The 18,625-nt window shown below is 22.4% G+C and overlaps 3 protein-coding genes across 4 annotated transcripts in view; 2 read left to right on the top strand and 1 right to left on the bottom strand.

Moving 5' to 3' along the window:
- Positions 1–18,625, bottom strand: part of LOC122851030 — a 73,542-nt gene that overhangs the window by 12,973 nt on the left and 41,944 nt on the right. The gene's annotated exons all lie outside the window — the stretch shown is intronic.
- LOC122852683 (E3 ubiquitin-protein ligase MARCHF3-like) overlaps positions 1–18,625 on the top strand; it is a 138,150-nt gene that overhangs the window by 93,255 nt on the left and 26,270 nt on the right. The window lies entirely within an intron of this gene.
- On the top strand, positions 4,374–11,552 carry LOC122852682 (E3 ubiquitin-protein ligase MARCHF8-like). Of its 2 annotated transcripts, XM_044152605.1 has the most exons (6): positions 4,374–4,795; positions 5,133–5,331; positions 6,819–6,944; positions 7,553–7,674; positions 8,797–8,920; positions 10,097–10,300. In XM_044152605.1, exons 1-6 carry the CDS (start codon positions 4,777–4,779, stop codon positions 10,266–10,268), a joined length of 762 nt encoding a protein of 253 aa, XP_044008540.1. In that variant the 5' UTR covers positions 4,374–4,776; the 3' UTR covers positions 10,269–10,300. The 2 variants fall into 2 exon arrangements, 1 of the variants encoding a protein (XP_044008540.1); XR_006373843.1 differs by lacking the exon at positions 7,553–7,674 and having other exon boundaries at positions 4,769–4,795; positions 10,097–11,552.

Raw genomic sequence — 18,625 nt, 5'->3', positions numbered from 1 at the left:
CAAAAGAAAAAAATCATGATAAATATATACAAAAAAAAAAATTATTAAAAATATTCGAGTTCAACTTTAATGTATATAATCAATTCAAAATAAAAGTCCAAATAATATTTCATTTATTTTTACCCTTCATAATTCATTTTAAAAATGTAATTGATCAAATTTAAGAACGTCCGGTGGATTTAAACTTTTCAAATTTATGTTTAAAATCCAACAAGATGAAAGACATTTCAGGCCAGTGCTTTTTTTATTTATATATATTTGCACCCTTCTTGTTTTTTCTTTTTTTTTTTTTTTTTATTTTTTACAATCATCATCATCAATACAAGTGTCCTGTATCACCCTAAATATTTGAACCACCAACATTTATTTATCATTTTTTTTTTTCTCCTTCGAACCCTGTGTCAAAGCCAATACCCGATTTCATTTGGCATCAAAATTTTCAAATGGTTTCTTTAGTTTCGTGACACACTGGCTGTGACGGTCTCTTAAATTTTCTGTAACTCAAACCCCAGGGAAAAGGGAGCGTTGATTGAAACTCGACCAAAGTTATATACACCTTTATACATATACATACAAATACATATTGTCGAATTGTAGAATAATTTATGAGAAAATTCACTCTCCATTAAATTTAGCATTCTATTCACTCTGAATTCAATTGCCATATAAAATATTTTGGTAAACCAAGCCACTGCTTTGTCGTTTAACGAGTTTTAAAAGTTTTTTATTTCAAAACTTTTATTGTTATAAATAAAAAAAAAAAAACAAATCATTAATTTAAACAAAAAAAATATTAATTATTAATATATTTTATTGAAATTTTCAAGTTTATTAAAAAATTTAAGCTCTTTTTAGTCAACGAAATTGTATTAATTATCTAACTTGACAAAAAGTAATTATCACTAACGAATTATTCAAAAATAAAATTAAATAAAAATAATTAACTTTGTATTTAATATAATAAATTATTTGACATTATTGATATAATTAATAATACATATTAATTATCAATCTAATGTAATTAATTTTTTATAAATCCCATAGTGGTAAAATAATAAGCATTATGTAATGACCATATGTTATAACTGATGAATCATTATTCATTAATTTATATATAAATAAAATTTAATAATTGATTATAATTAATAATAAAATTAATATATCATGACTTGTCATGTTTCCTTCAAATAATATATTACATCTAGCAACAATTGATCTTCATCGAAGCTTGGTAGTCTTCCAGTAATAGATATTTTGATAATACAGTATTTTAGTGACTTGATGAGTCTACAAATAATATATATTATATATATAGACAGTATGACGTAGAGTTATGAAATGTCTGTCACAGACAGATGGTAATGTCACTGTGATACACCAGTTGGATAATTAATATACAGTCCAATTTATATTTCAATATCTTGATATTGAGGTAGGTCAAAGATGAATATGATGACAAAAATATTTCAAATATTTTCAAGATAGTAATTTTGTTAAATTAAACATTGAAAAATGAAAAAAATAATTTAATATTCTCTGGGATTAAATATTATTGATTTTTAAAATTCAATAAAATTTTATTATTTTAAAAAAATTAAATTAGATTATACTTTTTTGATAGTGAATTTTGAATTTATTTAAATTTTTTAGTTAAAAATTGAATACTGGATTAATTAAAATTAAAATGACATGAAATTATTATTTTTTTTAAACAAATTTAAAAGCCACATTATTTTAAAAATAAAATACTTTTAGTATTTTTGTTGTTTTTTGTTGCATAATTCAATTATTATATATAAATAATTTATCATGATTATTGACAAGCATACATTGAGTTTAGTAATGAGTTTTTAATGGATAATTAATCCTGATACAAGTTAGTAATGAGCCAAGGGATATCAAAGAATACTTTAATGAAACATAAAATAAATAAAGTAATATAAAAGGCAAAAGTTTTTTTTTTTTTTTTCTGTTTATCAACGATGAATTGTAAGAAATAGTTTGTGCTGCATTTTCAACCATTTAGAGTTGAAAACCCACTGGGAGTATGAACGTTGTTGGAATCACCAAAACCAATGGATCACCTCCCTTGACCAAGCCTTCCTTATCACTTTTTTTATACCCTCGTTTTGTGTAAATGTATGTGTATGAGGGTACATAGACATATATATGAATTTTTTTTCTCAATACTCTATCTTGTTTTTCTCACTTTTCCAATACTCAAGCACGTCCGCCCAACGTATTTCAAATACCAACGTCAAGCACTAATGGCGACCAACTTTCTTGGAAATTTTTCTATCAATTCATTCATTTCTTTTTTTCCTCAAATATACATATATTTTTTATCTCACACTTACTTACTATCTATAGATCATTTTTTTTTTTATTTTTTCTTTTTTTAAGAATCTACTCGAGATATATTTTTTTATATTTACATTTAACAGGCTTAGTAGAGTTTTTTTTATTTTTATATTTTCAATTTTCATGAAAGTATACATAATAAACCAGATCCTGAAGTTGTTTTGAATGTATTTTGAATTTAAAGAGATGAATATTTCATGGTACTGTGAAAAGCATTGAATATGTTTTTAAATATTTAAATATTCTTGTTAATTAGTGAAAATCTGTAGATTTTGATAAATGCTTGAAGTATATATATTTAGAATTAAAATAATATTATGATTGAATAATGAGTATTTATAAATGTCTGATATTTAATTGGTAAATGTTGGTTTTTAAAATTTTTTTTTAATCGTTTTATTATATTGACGTTTGTGGATTATTAAATATATAGGTAATGGGATTTGATCAATACTCTTGGAATTCTGTGGTTAATATTGAAATAAAAAATCCAGTGTTCTTGTGCAGATATTATATTGATCCAATGAGAAAAGAGATTATAAGTATCAAAGACTATTGAAGCTTATTACGAGCTGGTGGTTCAATTTTGTGTGATTATATATTCTCTCAAATCTTCTAGTTTATAAGAGCACATATTGTTTTGTCCCTGTTTTGTAATTATAGCTTGTTAAATGTTGAAGCCAAGTTTCAATATCTTCACACATTTATGTTCAAGACAGAGATTGAAGTAAAATAAATTTTATTTTATTAAAGAGTTATTTTTTTTTTCTTTTTAAATTAACTTCATAAAAATAAAAATTTTAACATGAAAAAAAAGTATAAAATAAAACTAGTTCGTGCAGCAAAACCTAAGTCTCTTTTTACTAATTTTTTTTTTTTTTTTACACAAACTTACAATGACCAACTAAAAGAAAAAGTACAAAAATCCTCAACAAGACACCTTGACTTGTTTTCTACTTGTCTAAGAAAATAATAATAATAATAATGACAAGAAAGAAAAAAAAAAATAATAAAAAAAACTTGTTTTAAGCCTTGAATTATCGAAAAACTTTTCATGACTATATATAATTCAGGTAAAATGCAGAAAAATAGTAGTTTAGAAAATAAGAAAAAATAAAATTAGTAAAGTAGGTGAATTCTAAAAAAAATTAAAACTCTATGAAAGAAAAAAAAAAAGTGTATATAAAAAATGAGAAAATGGTAATTATAGAAACACTATTTAATTTCTATCAAGAATGTGCAGAATTTAAAGTAATTTGTTAGATAATATAGACTCCCGATAATTATTGGATTTAAACTTTTTATCAAGAATTCAATTTAATTTCTGCACTCGTTGCTCACATTAAAGTTATCTTCATAATACTGTTATTAAAAAATTTTTTTATCTGTGAATAAAGTATATAATCGAAATTTATCCAATTAATTTCACCTTGTATATTTTAATTATCTATGAGAATTCTATTATTAACTTTATGAATAATTTTTTTAAAAATAGTCAAATTAATTTTATAGCAATATTTTTTTGAATTGGTTTTTAAATATCTTTTTATTAAATCAAATAATTTTTATATTAACTTCCAGACATCAAGAATAAAAACAAAAAAAAAATATTGTGTCTGACACTGCTTGACTTGTTTCACTGAAATATAATAATTATATAAAAAAATAATACATTGAAATCGTTCAGCCAATTAATCGATGTTATGAAATTTTATATCTTTTATTTTTTTTTTCGTGTAGAAGTTTTTTACATATAAAAAATAGTAATGTGTAAGTATTAAAAGTACTTAAAAGTGTACTCATTGGTGAATAAATTTTTTGAAAACAAAAAAATTATACACATAAATGTTTGCATTCTATACATCTACTTGTGTTTGTTTTCATTTCTACAAGAACCTTTATTATTCTTTTTTACCGACATAAAAAAAAAAAAAATACTAATAATAATAATTAAAATAAAAAAATAAACAAAATGCACTCGAGTATTTTAAGAACGCTGTCAAGTTTTTGTCAGTTTCGTTGTCATTTTAGTGGTTATACAAACGTTTTTTTTTTTTTTTTTCTTGGTCTGTGATATAAAAAAAATTATTTTTATTCTTCCTCAATCTCCCCCTTTTTTTTGCATGTTAATTCACCTGTAAATGATCTTATTACAGTCGTTGTAAAAGATTTTACAACTCACAAAAATTCAAATAGAAAAAAAAAACTTTTTATTTTTTTATCCAAAATAATAATAGTAATAAAAACGAAAGAATTAAAGTGACAGTAAGAGAGAATATTTACATATGAATACATGAATTATGTAGAGATGTTTTGCGTTTAAAAAATAAATAAATTTTTGGTCTTAAAAAAAAAAAAAAAAAATGTTTAAAATAAAAAAATAATTATATTTTAACTGGTTATTTTTATTTCACAATGTTTGACACAAGTACAGGTATGAAAAATAAAAAAATAAAAAAAGTTTTAAATTTTTTAAAATCCAAACTTTATATATAATTTTATTTTTTTAATTTTCTTTACATGAGAAAATTTGTTTGTTTTAAATTTATTTTTAAAACATAAGCTCTGTAATCATGAAAAGATGTACGAAAAAAAAAAATAATTAAATTTTATCCAACTGTAAATATTAATACATGTCAAACAACAAGCTTTAAATTATTCATGTTGTTAAAAAAAAAATATATATATTTTATATATTTATTTCGTTAAAATTTTCTAATGAAAAAATGAATGAAAAAAAAATAATTAAAGTTTTTTATTTTATTTTTCAGAAAGTCGTTCATACGATGAAAGGATGTTGACTCAGTTGCAATTGTCAAATGAGGTTTTGCCATTAACAGTACAACCTCAAAGCACAACAAACTGTTCAAGTGAACATATGAACTGGAATCTCGTTTCCGTTGGATCTTTTGTTTGTAGAATTTGTCATCATTCTGATACTTCTAGTGAGCCACTTGTATCACCGTGTAGGTAAATAAAATAATTTTAAAATTAATAAATTAATATATTTTTATTAAATCAAATTATTAAACTTAAATGAATTATCATATAAAACATTTATTATCATTTTTTTACTTTTTTTTTTATCATTACAATGAGTTCATTGTGTCTAAATGTAAATGAAACGTTGTGCAAATACTATTTCAATGATCTTTGTCTGTACATATACGACTCAGATGAGATAATAAAAGCTTGTATACTCATTATCAATAGCAATCGAAACGATCGATACGATTGATTCCCTATAATTAGAAATACAGCATCAAAGGTACAAAATACCTTTTAGAACTTCTAAACTATATGTACTATATATGCATATTTATTTATGAAAAGTAAATGAATACTACCACATTCATTTCATTGAATGTCAATTTTCAATCAACTTGAATATTTAAATTTACATCATTCTAAAATATATTAACATCAATTAATTTTAGTAATTAAATTTATCATAAATATTATTTTAGAATTTTATATATCATATTTTTTATGAATATTATATTTTAATTACATTTCCTGAAATTCATGTATTACACTTCACTTTATTCACACATAAAATGATGAAAATTTATCATATATACTTGTGTATTAAATCAAAACATTTCTCAATGTTTGAAGGTAAAATATTTTTATTTTTTTTTTATATTTTTTATTTTCATTTTTAACTCTTATATCATACAGTGTGTGTAATTGCAATTACCAACGCTGCTGTATCCTCATACTCGACACAATTTCTAACAGCTTTTCAACTCTGTCTCCATATGTACCCTTAACCACAATCACACGTATATAAACAATTATTAACATACACATATTACACATTAATAATAAAAATAAAAATATATATGTATATATTTTTTTAATTTGAATTTATTTAATTAAATTTTATTATAAATTAATATACACTGTGAAAGAAAAAAAAAAAACGCTTTCATGTGTAAAAAATTAATATAATTTTGCATTAAAAAATAACAAATTTATTAAGATAAAAATAAAATATTTAAAATATTGTAAATATTAATAATATACTAAAAGAATTGTTAAACAAGTTTTGCCAACAATTGTTTGCCAAAACTAGTTGGCATTTAGTTATTTGGCTGAAAGGATATGATTGAGAGAAACGCTCAACTTGGCAACAATTTCCTTCTCAAAACAATGAATTGAATCAATCGACCAGATATATATGAACACTGAATTTGAGCTTACAATTTGTATCTACACATGTGTCTGTCTCTCTCTTTGTATTATGATATATAATTCCATTCTCTACTCCCATTAATACAGACAGATCCATCAGCCTGATGCAGCAAAAACAAAAAAAATTAAATAAATATAACTGATAACAAAAATAAGTTGCAGTATATATGTATATCCAATTACTTGATGTTTCAGAGTACACAATTTATAAATGAAAAAAAGCATATATAAATAAATAAAAAAAATAATTTTTATTTCAGATGTAAGGGGACATTAGCACATATACATTTGTCATGCTTAGAAAGATGGCTAAATGAATCATCAAGAAATCATTGTGAATTGTGTCAGCACATTTATGAAGCCATTAAAACACCGCGATATCGATGGTGAGTAATTATACTAAGTACATTATAATAAAAATATAAATAATATATATTTTCTTTGTGATAAAATTTATTAGACTGGAAATACGTATTGATGCAAATAATAATTTATGTATATTTATATAATAATAATGTTATTGATTTTTAAAATATATTCTTAACAAATAATAAATTTGATATACGTAGATATTTGTTGAGTATACATATATTATTATTATAGTACATAGAAAATAGAAAAAAAAAAAAAAGATTTTAAGCCCGTATGGATTTAACTGTTTCATCAGAAACGATGTTCGTGCTCCGTTAGGTAGTAAACGATACGTATAGTTATTTTTGTTTTAACATTGAAGATTGATAGTACTTTAAAACGAGTTTAACACTTTCTTGAATATAAAGATAAAATACAATGGAAAAAAAAATACGTAAAATAGACAGCTATTTGATTTGTTTGTACTAAAAAGGAAAAATCTATTTTGATCAATTCATCACAATCAAGATATCAGTGGAAATAAAATTTATTTTCACTTGACAAATTTTAGATTTTTTTATGTAAAATATCATACAATTATTTTACTGTTTTTTAATATATTTTTATTATTTTTATTTTTTAGCTTTGAGTCATTAAGAATTTGGCTTAGTATCGAGCGAAATCGTCATAATGCACAATCAAATATTTTTATAATATTTATACTAACAATTGCTACTGCTAGCTACATTGCAATTTGTTTAAATGGTAAATTAAAAAATTAAATATTTTCATTAAATATATTTCATTTTAATTATTTTTGTAAAAATTAAATTTCCTGTTTATGATAAAATAAATAATAAATTGACATTTACAAATGTATATATATAAATATTATAATTCTATTACAAAATAAATATAAAATTTCATTTATGAATTATTCATATTGATACATAATTTTAAATAAAATTATTAATATTATATATACATACTAAGCATAAAATTTACAATTTTATTGTAATGTTTAAATGACTAAATTTCACAATAAATTTTTAATTTATATATTTGAGAATTTACTAAATTTTATTACAAATTTTATTAAAAGTTACATGTTAAGTTAATATTTTTAGATTCACAATAGCAATCAATTAATAGTTTACATCAAAATCGAAAACTAATTGTTAAATAGTTATTCTTGATAAATTGTTTAAATAAATACAATAAATTAATCATATACCTATTATATATTTGAAATAATATTAATCATTCGTTAATTATTTTAGTATTTAAACAGAATTTTACAAAGCTATATAGTAAAAATATTTAATCTATTACATATGTGTACATGATAATTTTATTATATATATGAATATTTATTAAATTAGTATTTTATTCATATAATAATTTTATTGTTTTCACTAAACATGTATACTTTTGATTAATTCTCAAGTTATCTAAGAGATTAATCAAAATAATTCATAAATTGTTTAGAAGTGAATTTTCAATAATAAACTTATCATGTATTGCTAGATAAATGTATAGATTTAACAATTTTTGATTTTCACTTACATAATTTATTGTAGAATTTATTTAGTAGAATTAAAACAAATTACGTACATAGTATTTATTCAACATGAAATTTAGTTAAAATTTCTCTCAGTGTAATTCATTAAAATATAAAATTTTTGAATTTCCAATTTATTAAATATTTTAACATTTTTATCACCAATCAATTAAATGTAAATTCAATAATTTATTCAATATATCTCTATTCACACTTGTTAATTTTCAAACTGTTTAAAAATAATTAAATAACATAAATATTATTTTATATTTTAAATTTAATTTAATCAATAAATACTATTGTATAATATTATTTTTAATTTTAAGGTGCAAATAATTTTATCATCGATGGAAAAATTGAATATCCAGTTTGCTTACTCGTTGTGGTATTATGTTTTTCCTTACTATCATTGGACTTGGATATTGCACAGCAGTTTATCTTCTCGTCAAGGTAAATCATTACTGACGCGCGCACACAGGTACTTGTAGGATATATATATAAATTTTTTTTATTTTTTATTTTCATCTTTTCTTCACTCTAATGGCTTTTTTTCTCAATATTTTTTTTTTCTTTTACTAGTATATATATTTTTAAAATAATAAATGCATCTCAGGTTATTTTTATGGTTTCATTTGACCTTTTTTTTTTTTATTATTATTTTGTACAACTTTTGGCAATTTTTAACTATGAAATAAATCACTTTCTTTTTTCATTTGTCACATATAAAAAGCCAGTTTATGATACCAAAAAATTCACCACATTATTTAGTATATATATAGTGATTTTATAATATTATTTTTATTATTTTATGGCATTACTTTCTGTCAGTATAGTATTACATATTTTACACTCTTCTTTATTGTTATAAGTACATGCGCCTTTATGTATATACATTGATGTGTGTTATTCCCAAGAGTATATTCGTATATTTTTTTACATGAAAATGTCGTCACAATAGCCATTTGGTTTCATGCTTTTCTTATATGCAATGCGGTGATTGTGAGCTGACCCAAATAAAAATAAAAAAAAAAACAGCAAAAAATTACCTTTACGAAAAATATATGAAAGTTTGTGATAGTAAAAACAGGTGATGGGTATAAGAATGTGACACAGTGAACAGGTACGATAAAGAAAATAACCACTTCCAAACATTGGAAATTATGTGAGCCAGAAAGCATGGAAGAATTTTATTTTTTTGGTAGAAAATGTAATAGTAGTAGTAGTGGTGGTGAGAGGTCAGACTCGATTGAGAAAGAATGGCTCAAAGAAAAATAAGAAAAGAGAATGTAGAATGGCGACAAGCGAATTCTTTGGTATAAAGAGGGTGAGAAAAAAACGGTAAATCTACTCATGGGGACTTGATAGTTGAAAACAGAAGGAGACTTAATAGAGCCATGACAAGTTTTTTTTATTTTTTTATTTTTATTTTATTCTACCATTTTAAATTCTATCAGTCTTTTTAAACTTTTAATGTTTCTGTCATTGTTGATTTGATTATTTTCATGGTTTATTTGCATCAAATTTATCATAAAATATTGACAATATTATTTCATTAAGACCATTACATACATTTTCTGACCAAGACCACAATTTTTATATTGATTTTAATTTTTTATTTATTTTTAGGAACAAGTTGTACCGTGGTACAGATGGTGGGAAAGTACAGTTAATATTAGACTTGTTGTGCAGCCAGGTCTTTACCAAGTTGACGATCAAATACAGAAAGTCGTTACCGATAAAATTGCTGTGTAATTTCAACGAACTCTGCAGGAAACATATTACTTTGAAGATAAAATAAAATGAGTGGTCAACTACGCAACTAAGGTATCGTTAAATAATAATTATTTTTTTAATTTTGAAAATTGCATGGCGATTTTGTTGTTATATTGATAATTAAATTGTACGTGTTAATTGTTTGATTATCAACGTAACCGTTAATCTTATTGTGGTATAAACGATCGATAATTAATCACAAATTTTCAATAGACGTGACAATACTGTTGGTAAATACGTGTTTATTTATTTTATTTTATTTTTTTTTGCTATTTCAATCTAGTTCATTTTATGGACAATGGTATTTCAACTAAACAGTACTTCAAACGATCAATGTTAACAAAAAAATAATAATAAAAAATAAATAAATCAATTTTAAAATTCAAATAACTTCAGTTATAAATTTAACAAAATGAAAAAATAATTAAATCATCACAATAGTATATAACGTCATACGAATAAATGATGTATTTATAAAACGAGATATTTAGGTGAAGTTTATCGACAAATTTCAATATCATTTATTTTCTATTATCAGCAATAATTTAACAAAGCTCGAATACTAAAGTGGATCGTATTTTTTTTTTGCTGACTGAATTTTCTATTTGCAAAAAAAAAAAAACTTTTCAAATGAAAATTTTTACGACAAATTTACGAATAATTTAACAAAAAAAAATAAAGCTCTAGGTATAGTTTTTTTTTTTTTAAATAATTTTATTTGAAAAGTTTATTTGGCGAATTGAGCTTTTATTTGAAAGAATAATTGGAAATTTATATAATAAATTATTATATTAGTAGTAATTAAATAATATGATTTTTATTGTGAAATTTTTAAAAATCATTTTTGTTTATAAATTAGTTGATTTTAAATCGCAGAATGAACATGAATTTTATTTAAAAAAAAAAAAATCAATACTGATTACGTTTATTGTTTGTTTCTGGATTGAACAATTCCAGCTCACTTGAAATAGAAATAAAATTAAAATAAAATGAACAAAATTTTGTGGAATCCTATTGATCTTTTTTTTTTATTTTTTTATTCCTATCAATAACACATGAGCATTGCAAAATCACGATAAACCTTTACTACCTGTGAACTGATTCACACAAAGTGGAGCAAAAATACCTGGGGGAAAAGTTTTTTATTTTTTTTTATTTATTTTTTTTCGAGTGTACTGTCCACACTGAGACTAACGAAAAAATTTATAGACTATTCTCATAGAGATTATCTTCTTTTTTTTTGTCAACATAAAATTTAATTTGCTTTGATTCAGTCTGCTGATTGTTTTCTGTCACGAATAAAAAAAAATTCAAATAAATTCTTTACAAATTTTTCATGCTTATTCTTTTTTTATTGTAATTGTTTGATAATTTTTTTTTTTTTATTTTGCTGTCTAAATACTCAACTTTTTTTTTGTTTTTTTTTATATAATATTTAATTTTATTTTATCTCAATGGTTTTTCATCGTTTTTTTTCACTCACTGTTTAGTTGTTTGGTTCTATCTGTGCAATTGTTGGTGCTGTCTTTTTTTCTTTTTTTTTTTTCGAATTGCTTGACTTCTTTTATAGAACGACAGTTGTAAAAGTTATTGGCATACCCAACCGATATCGCGTTGTATTCCAATTTTCCAGATGGCTGAATTTTTCAAGATAAAATATTGCACTGACGAAACGGTTTGAGATGATTTAGTGTTTATTATTATAAAAGAAATAGATACGTGAGATTTCATTTTTTTTTTGTCCAAGTATAGTCAATTTTATAATTTATGTTTGTACAAAATAATTATATTTAAGTATTAAAATTTAATTTAAAATATCACACTGAAATAATTGATTGAAAAATTAATTTGACAATTGAACAACAAACTTTTTTGAATAGAAAAAAATTCATACAAGTATATATATTTCAATTGAAAATACATTTAGACTTTTAAAACAATTCATCATACACTTGGGATCATTATAAATTAAGTATAAATTACAAATATAGGTTAATTTTCTCATTAAAATTTTTTCATAATTACAAAGTAGTTTTCTAGTTTATTTAAAAATTTATATATTTGGGTACTGGTTATTTTCATAAATCATAAAATGGACTAGCATTATATAAGGTCAGTACCAGTTAAATTTCAAACTGCGGTGAATTTATAATCAAGCCGAACTAGTTTGACAAACTTTAAATTATATATCTCAAGCGAAACGTGAAGACCAATCTTCGTCTTTGTTTTATCCTCATCTCAGTGATCCTTCTCATCTACCCATTTATATATATATTTATATTTATGTATAATACCTCTTCCTTGGAAAATGACCATTGAAAATAATGACAATTTCAATATTCATATTTTAGCTCAATGCCGACAATTTGTCTCACAGTAATTGCATATTTATTATATTCAATCTTCTAAAAATATATTATTCTCATTTGAAATAATTAATTTCATACTTTTGGATCGTATGGAGCTTTTTTTTTACTTTGAAAACTTTACAAACAAATATATTAATGCTTAAAATTAATATGTCAAACTTTTAACTTTCAATGTCAAATTAAAAATTTATTTTAAATGTTAAAATAATATTTTTAAATTTTTTATTAATTTAACAAATGAAAAGAACTTTAATTTTTTTAAATGTCAAATTTAATTGACATATATTTTGACATTAAAAACATTAAATTTTAAATTAAAACAAAAAAATTTTCATACATAAAATACTATCTATTTTTAGTATATATTCTTGTAAGTATTTATTGATAAAAAGTATAATAGGGACTCAAATTTAATATGTGAATTTGAAAATAACAAAAAAAAAAAGAGTAAAAAATATATATTTTCAAAATACATTTTATATAAAAAAAATTATTTGAAATGCACTTTTAAATTTTCCAGCCGATTGGATATTCCATATATATTTTTTATCGTTTCTATTTTTTTTTTTTTCATTTTTATACTATCTAATATCATTGTAAAAAATAATGTATATATACAAAGTGGAACACTATTATCTTTTTTATGATATTTTATACATTTATTTATTGTAAATGTAATATATAATAAAACATTCGTCCATCTGAGTGTATATAAAATTTATATAAATAATGAGAAAGCATTTGGCTCGTGCAATATATTCAAAGTTAATTTTTTTTGATCCCTTTGACTTTCTAACAAGGCCAAGATGTACAATTTACATGCAAAATCTCTCAAGGGTTTAACTTGATATGAGAGGTTATGGCACTATCTCCTTGTGTTTCTCTAGCCAAACCGAGTACTCAACCACTAGCTACCCTCTTCAAAAATCTTCATCTTTTGTCTTGCATTGTTTAAACTTGACTAGCTTGACCTTGTGTCTATGATGGTTCCAATATATATTCTTTTTTTTTTTTTTACCCTAAGGTTGAATATATAAACTTTGAATTTTTGTGTCTGACATAAAATTTATTTATACTACTGGCAACGAAATTCAAGTTTTTTAGTGTTTATCTGTCAATACTGATTTATATAAATATATAAATACAATCTCAACAAGTAACAATATTTAAATAAATTATTATTTATTTATTTATTTACTTTCTAAATAATCATAAATTAAAGTGTTTAATATTCATTTTTTTTTCTCTTGTAATTTCATAGAAATCAGCTGTGATTTGACATACTAATTATTACAAATTAAAGTTTTATCTTGTATTTTAATTATTTTCATTATTTCGTTAGTTGCTTTGAGTTGACATTTCGTATTTTATTCTATGAACAATACGCAAAAAAAAAAAAATGTACAAAACAAGTCACATTCTTTGATCTAAACATTAATACTAGAGAAAAAAAAATATATAAAAAAAAAAGAACGACTGTTTTTTAATGTAGGGTCAAGTTGTTTGTTTGGTAAATTCATTTTTTTTATTTTTTTTTTTTTTTTATATATAAAAAAGAATATAATTGGAATTTTTTTTGCTTTTTGAAAATAAAAATAATAAAAATGAAAAGTATATAAGAAGATAAAGAGACATTGTGTAAATACAAATGTTCAATAGACATGAAACAAATATTATTTGCTACTGGGCATTCATACAAGTATTATCGAGTTAAAAAAAAATTTATTCAATTTTATATTTTTCATGTTTAAATCCATGTCAATGAAGGATTTTTCAAAGGCCAAATTTACGCTTAGGGGCAATGAAAACTGTTTATATGCATGAAAAACATGTGTGTATTAGTTGTGTATGTGCAAATTTATTTTTCCATCTTTTACAGACTTCTTTTAATACCGGAAAGCAGATCCAATTCGATATTCTCCCTCGGGCTATTATAACTCACTTTTTGTGAACGTTTGAAATATAAAAAAAAAAAAGATTTTCTCCTTCTTTCTAATGGGGGATAGTAAAAAAAAGATTAAAGAATGAAAAATAATATTGAAAGAATATTGTTAAAGAGAATATTGTAATGACTAAAGTTATCAAATGTTTGAAGTTTTTTTTTTTTTTTCTAGTGTACACTTGAATTTTTTGCAACTTTGCTCGCTAAAAAAGTTAAATAAATAAAAATATATATATTTAGAAATATTTTGAAAAATATAATGATGTCAAGTTTTTTCGAAAGAAAAAAAAATTTAATTCACTTATCGTTCGAAGAATTTTCAAGAACACAATCTATATATAATGTAACTTAAATTATTTAAATTTTTTTATATTTCATTTAAAAGAAACAATGATGTTAAAAATTTATTAAATGAGAATAATAACATTTTTTACTTTTCTTCTATTAACAAAGAATTTACAATATTTTTTTTTTTTTTTATTATTTATTATAATTATTTTTTAATTCTTGAAATTCTCGTAAAATTGAAATTAGCAAAACAACTATAAAGAAAATTAATTTTTACAAATTCCAATTTTTTTCTACTTGATAATTAAATTTATAAAACTTTTTTTTATTTCTCAAATTTATTTATTTACATAAAAATTTAACCGCATTATAATTACACACATTTAATTGAAATTATTCATTAATTTCTCTATACATTATATTAAAATTTAATCTCCAATAATAAATTTATATATCTATTTATTTTGTACAAAATAAATCAAGCATGTAATTAAATATTTGTAATTAATACGTGATGTGTGACCAAAAACATTGAATTAATTACAAACATTTTGTTAGTTTAATAATAAATATAACGATAGTTAAAACAACTGAGTGCTTAGGATCAGTCATTGGAATAATTATGTTAGTGGTATTTCATACATGTATGAAGGACTATGTAGCTCAGCAAGATTTCAAGTGTAGCATACTTATTCGACAATATATACATATATAAATTTATACAACACATATATATAATAAAGTTGATTGTTCAGCAGAGTAAATCAGAGGTTAGTTACTAGGTCAAGTTGTTGATCAAAGACCCGTCGAATTTCCTTACTCGACACAATGACGAACAGAATAAAATCACATCATGAAAATTCATATGTTCATTTTATCTTGTTACAAATCAAACATATTAATTCAACAATTTGTTTCAAAAATTAATATTGTAAAAAATATTATTAGGATATATTTTGTTTTGAAATTTCTAGAAATTGTATAAATTCATTTTGACGTATACTTTTAACAAAAAACAATATCATAATGAAATTTTCAAGTATCTTGAGTTACATGAGTTTTGTGCTATGGTGTCTTTTGTTGAAGTTTTCATTACACTCAAATGTCAAAGCTAAAAAAACTATACTTCAGCCCTTTTTTTTTTTTTTTTTTCATTGTTGTTTGAGAGTATTTGTATACTTTGTTTACATCTAAGCCATTATTTAATAAATGTTGGTTAAAGTTAATCAGGGGATCACCACAAAATACAATGAAAAATTAATTAACAAAACATTAGTAGATCATCTGGTTAACACTTTTTGTTTCATCTTTTATTTAACTCTATTTTCATTGACTTTATGTTTTATTTCTATTATTCTTACAGTAACTTTAGCTTCTATAGATCTTGTACAAATATATCTTGACAAGATACATCAGTATACTCACAAGATACTAACCCTCAATACATATATTTTTTTATTCCTTGTGTTTTATCAGGATTACTCAAATATAGGTCAGTGAATATATGAATAATGTCATTGCATTCGATATGACCACGTAAAATGTTAAAAATGCTTCACATGTAAAAATTCATGCAATTTTTACACATCATGTACGAGAAATAAAATTCAAATTCATTTGAATATTAACTATCGATATTTATTGACTAGTAAAATATAAAAAAATTAACAATAATAAAATTATTTAATAATGTATTTATATTAAATTTAGTTAGGGATTATATTCAAGTTCTTTTTTTTCTTATATTTTTATCAGATGGTTTTGATGAAGTCATTAGTTTATGTGAGCAATGAAAGACTTGAGGGAAAACCACTTTTGAAATTCTCGTACTCTCAACGCAATTTTCATGACACTAAGTATGCTCTATCTCTTGTGTTGGTTTTCTCATTTTCATTGTGGACGACCACTAAGTCTGAGCCTTAGTTGTTCACCCATCTGTTCACCCACAATTCTGAACAGACTATCCCATTTTAATTAGATAATGAATTTTTCTTTTGAAAATATATATCAATTGAAAATATTCAAAGTAAAATTGTATTTTGAGGACAAACAAAAAAAAAAAAAAATTCAAAAATTCAAAATTTCTAGTTTCATATGAACATAGTTTTTTTAAATGGATACTGTATTTTTGCACCAAAATGTTTTACTCAAAACTACCAATTTTATTTGAAAAATTTTGATAAAAATCATTCAGCCCATTTTATCTGTTATGATTTTTCAAAAAAATGTATTTTATTTGAAAATGATATTTGAAAAGTTGTAGCAGTTTAGGAAGACAAACACGAAAATTTGTAAAAAAATTATTAGCATATAAAAATACTTAGCCAAAAATTTCAAAAGTTCATCTTGATGTCAACAATTTTAGTAAAAAATTACACCTCAAAAAAAATGTCATACTTTTAAAATCCGCATTTTGAACTTGAAATTTTTTTTTCTCATGTTTGTCATCATGATACCAAATTTTCAAATTCATTTTAAATTTATCGATATTTATTGAAGAAAATCCATTAACATACAAAAATTATTTAAAAAATATTTTATTAAAAAACTTTTCGAATAAAAGTGTTAGTTTTATAAGAAAATTTTTGAAATACAGTATATTAAAAACTATGTTTATATAAAACTCCATTTTGAATTCTCGAATATTTGTTAAACTCTACTCTTTTTAGTTGTTCATTTTTTCATTGTGGACGACCACTAAGTCTTGAGCCTTAGTTGTTCACCCATCTGTTCACCCACAATTTCTTATATATAGATATATATTCTTAAACCATTATTAAATTTTAAAACCTAAAACAAAAATTAATTTTTAATCATGTGAATTACTCCTTTTTTTTATAAAAAAGATAATTAAAATAATAAATTATTATATATTTAAATTAATTTTTGAATATTGAAAAAAAATACTTGTGAATTTTAAAAAATCAAAAGCTCAAAAAAAAAAATTTTCAAATATAATTATAAAAAATCCGTACGCCAAAAAATTGTGCGTCATTATTCTCATAAAAATAAAAATAATAAAACGTATTATTATGTATATAATATTGTTATTTTATTCTTATTTTTTTTATCTATCTTTATGATGTCTAGACCATCAAGTTGTCATGACGAGAATCAATAACATTTATGTTTTCAAAAGTCAACACCATTTGTTGTATGTCAGACAAGAGATTTCGAGTGTGGTTATGTATAGTGCACGACTGAAAATGTCAGTCTTATATATATATGTATAGTATATAATATATATATATATATATATATATATAATAAAATCACTGAATGCTCAACGGGTATAGAGAGAGAGAGTGACGATGGTTTGGTACCACGTACAACTTCCGTCCGCTTTTCAAGTAGTGACTCAACTTCTATGTGTAGTATAGTTACTTTGGATGATTGGTGTATTGTCCTGAAATGTACTGCAGCATTACATTGTCAAAGTTTTAAAAAAATAAATAATAATAATTATAATAATGTTGAAGAAATATTCTTTCAACACATCATCTATCATACTGACGTTTTATTGTTTCTATATATACTGAGGTTTTATATTTATTTATATTTTTATCATTGTTATTTTATTATTAAATTTTATAAAACTATTTTAGCATAGCTTAATTGTTGTTGATTTATGAGTTAAAATTTTTTTATTTTAAATGATTGATCGTTGGTTTTATGCTGGTAACATGTGTTGTAAATTTATGAAAATTATTGATTCTCAATTCGTTTTCAATACTATTTCAATTCGTGATTTGAATGGATTCTCTGTGTGATGTGATAATTGAC

Source organism: Aphidius gifuensis, linkage group LG3 (assembly GCF_014905175.1).
Source record: "Aphidius gifuensis isolate YNYX2018 linkage group LG3, ASM1490517v1, whole genome shotgun sequence".
Classification (NCBI taxonomy): Eukaryota; Metazoa; Arthropoda; class Insecta; order Hymenoptera; family Braconidae; genus Aphidius; species Aphidius gifuensis.
The sequence above is the reverse complement of the archived record's forward strand: the minus strand, read 5'-3'. Positions and strand labels throughout refer to the sequence as shown.

Bases quoted from the DNA above. Each gene is read 5' to 3' on its own strand.
- LOC122852682 (XM_044152605.1), top strand. The intron at 5,332-6,818 runs GTAAATAAAATA...TTTTTATTTCAG, and splicing joins CCACTTGTATCACCGTGTAG to ATGTAAGGGGACATTAGCAC. The intron at 6,945-7,552 runs GTGAGTAATTAT...TTTATTTTTTAG, and splicing joins AAAACACCGCGATATCGATG to CTTTGAGTCATTAAGAATTT.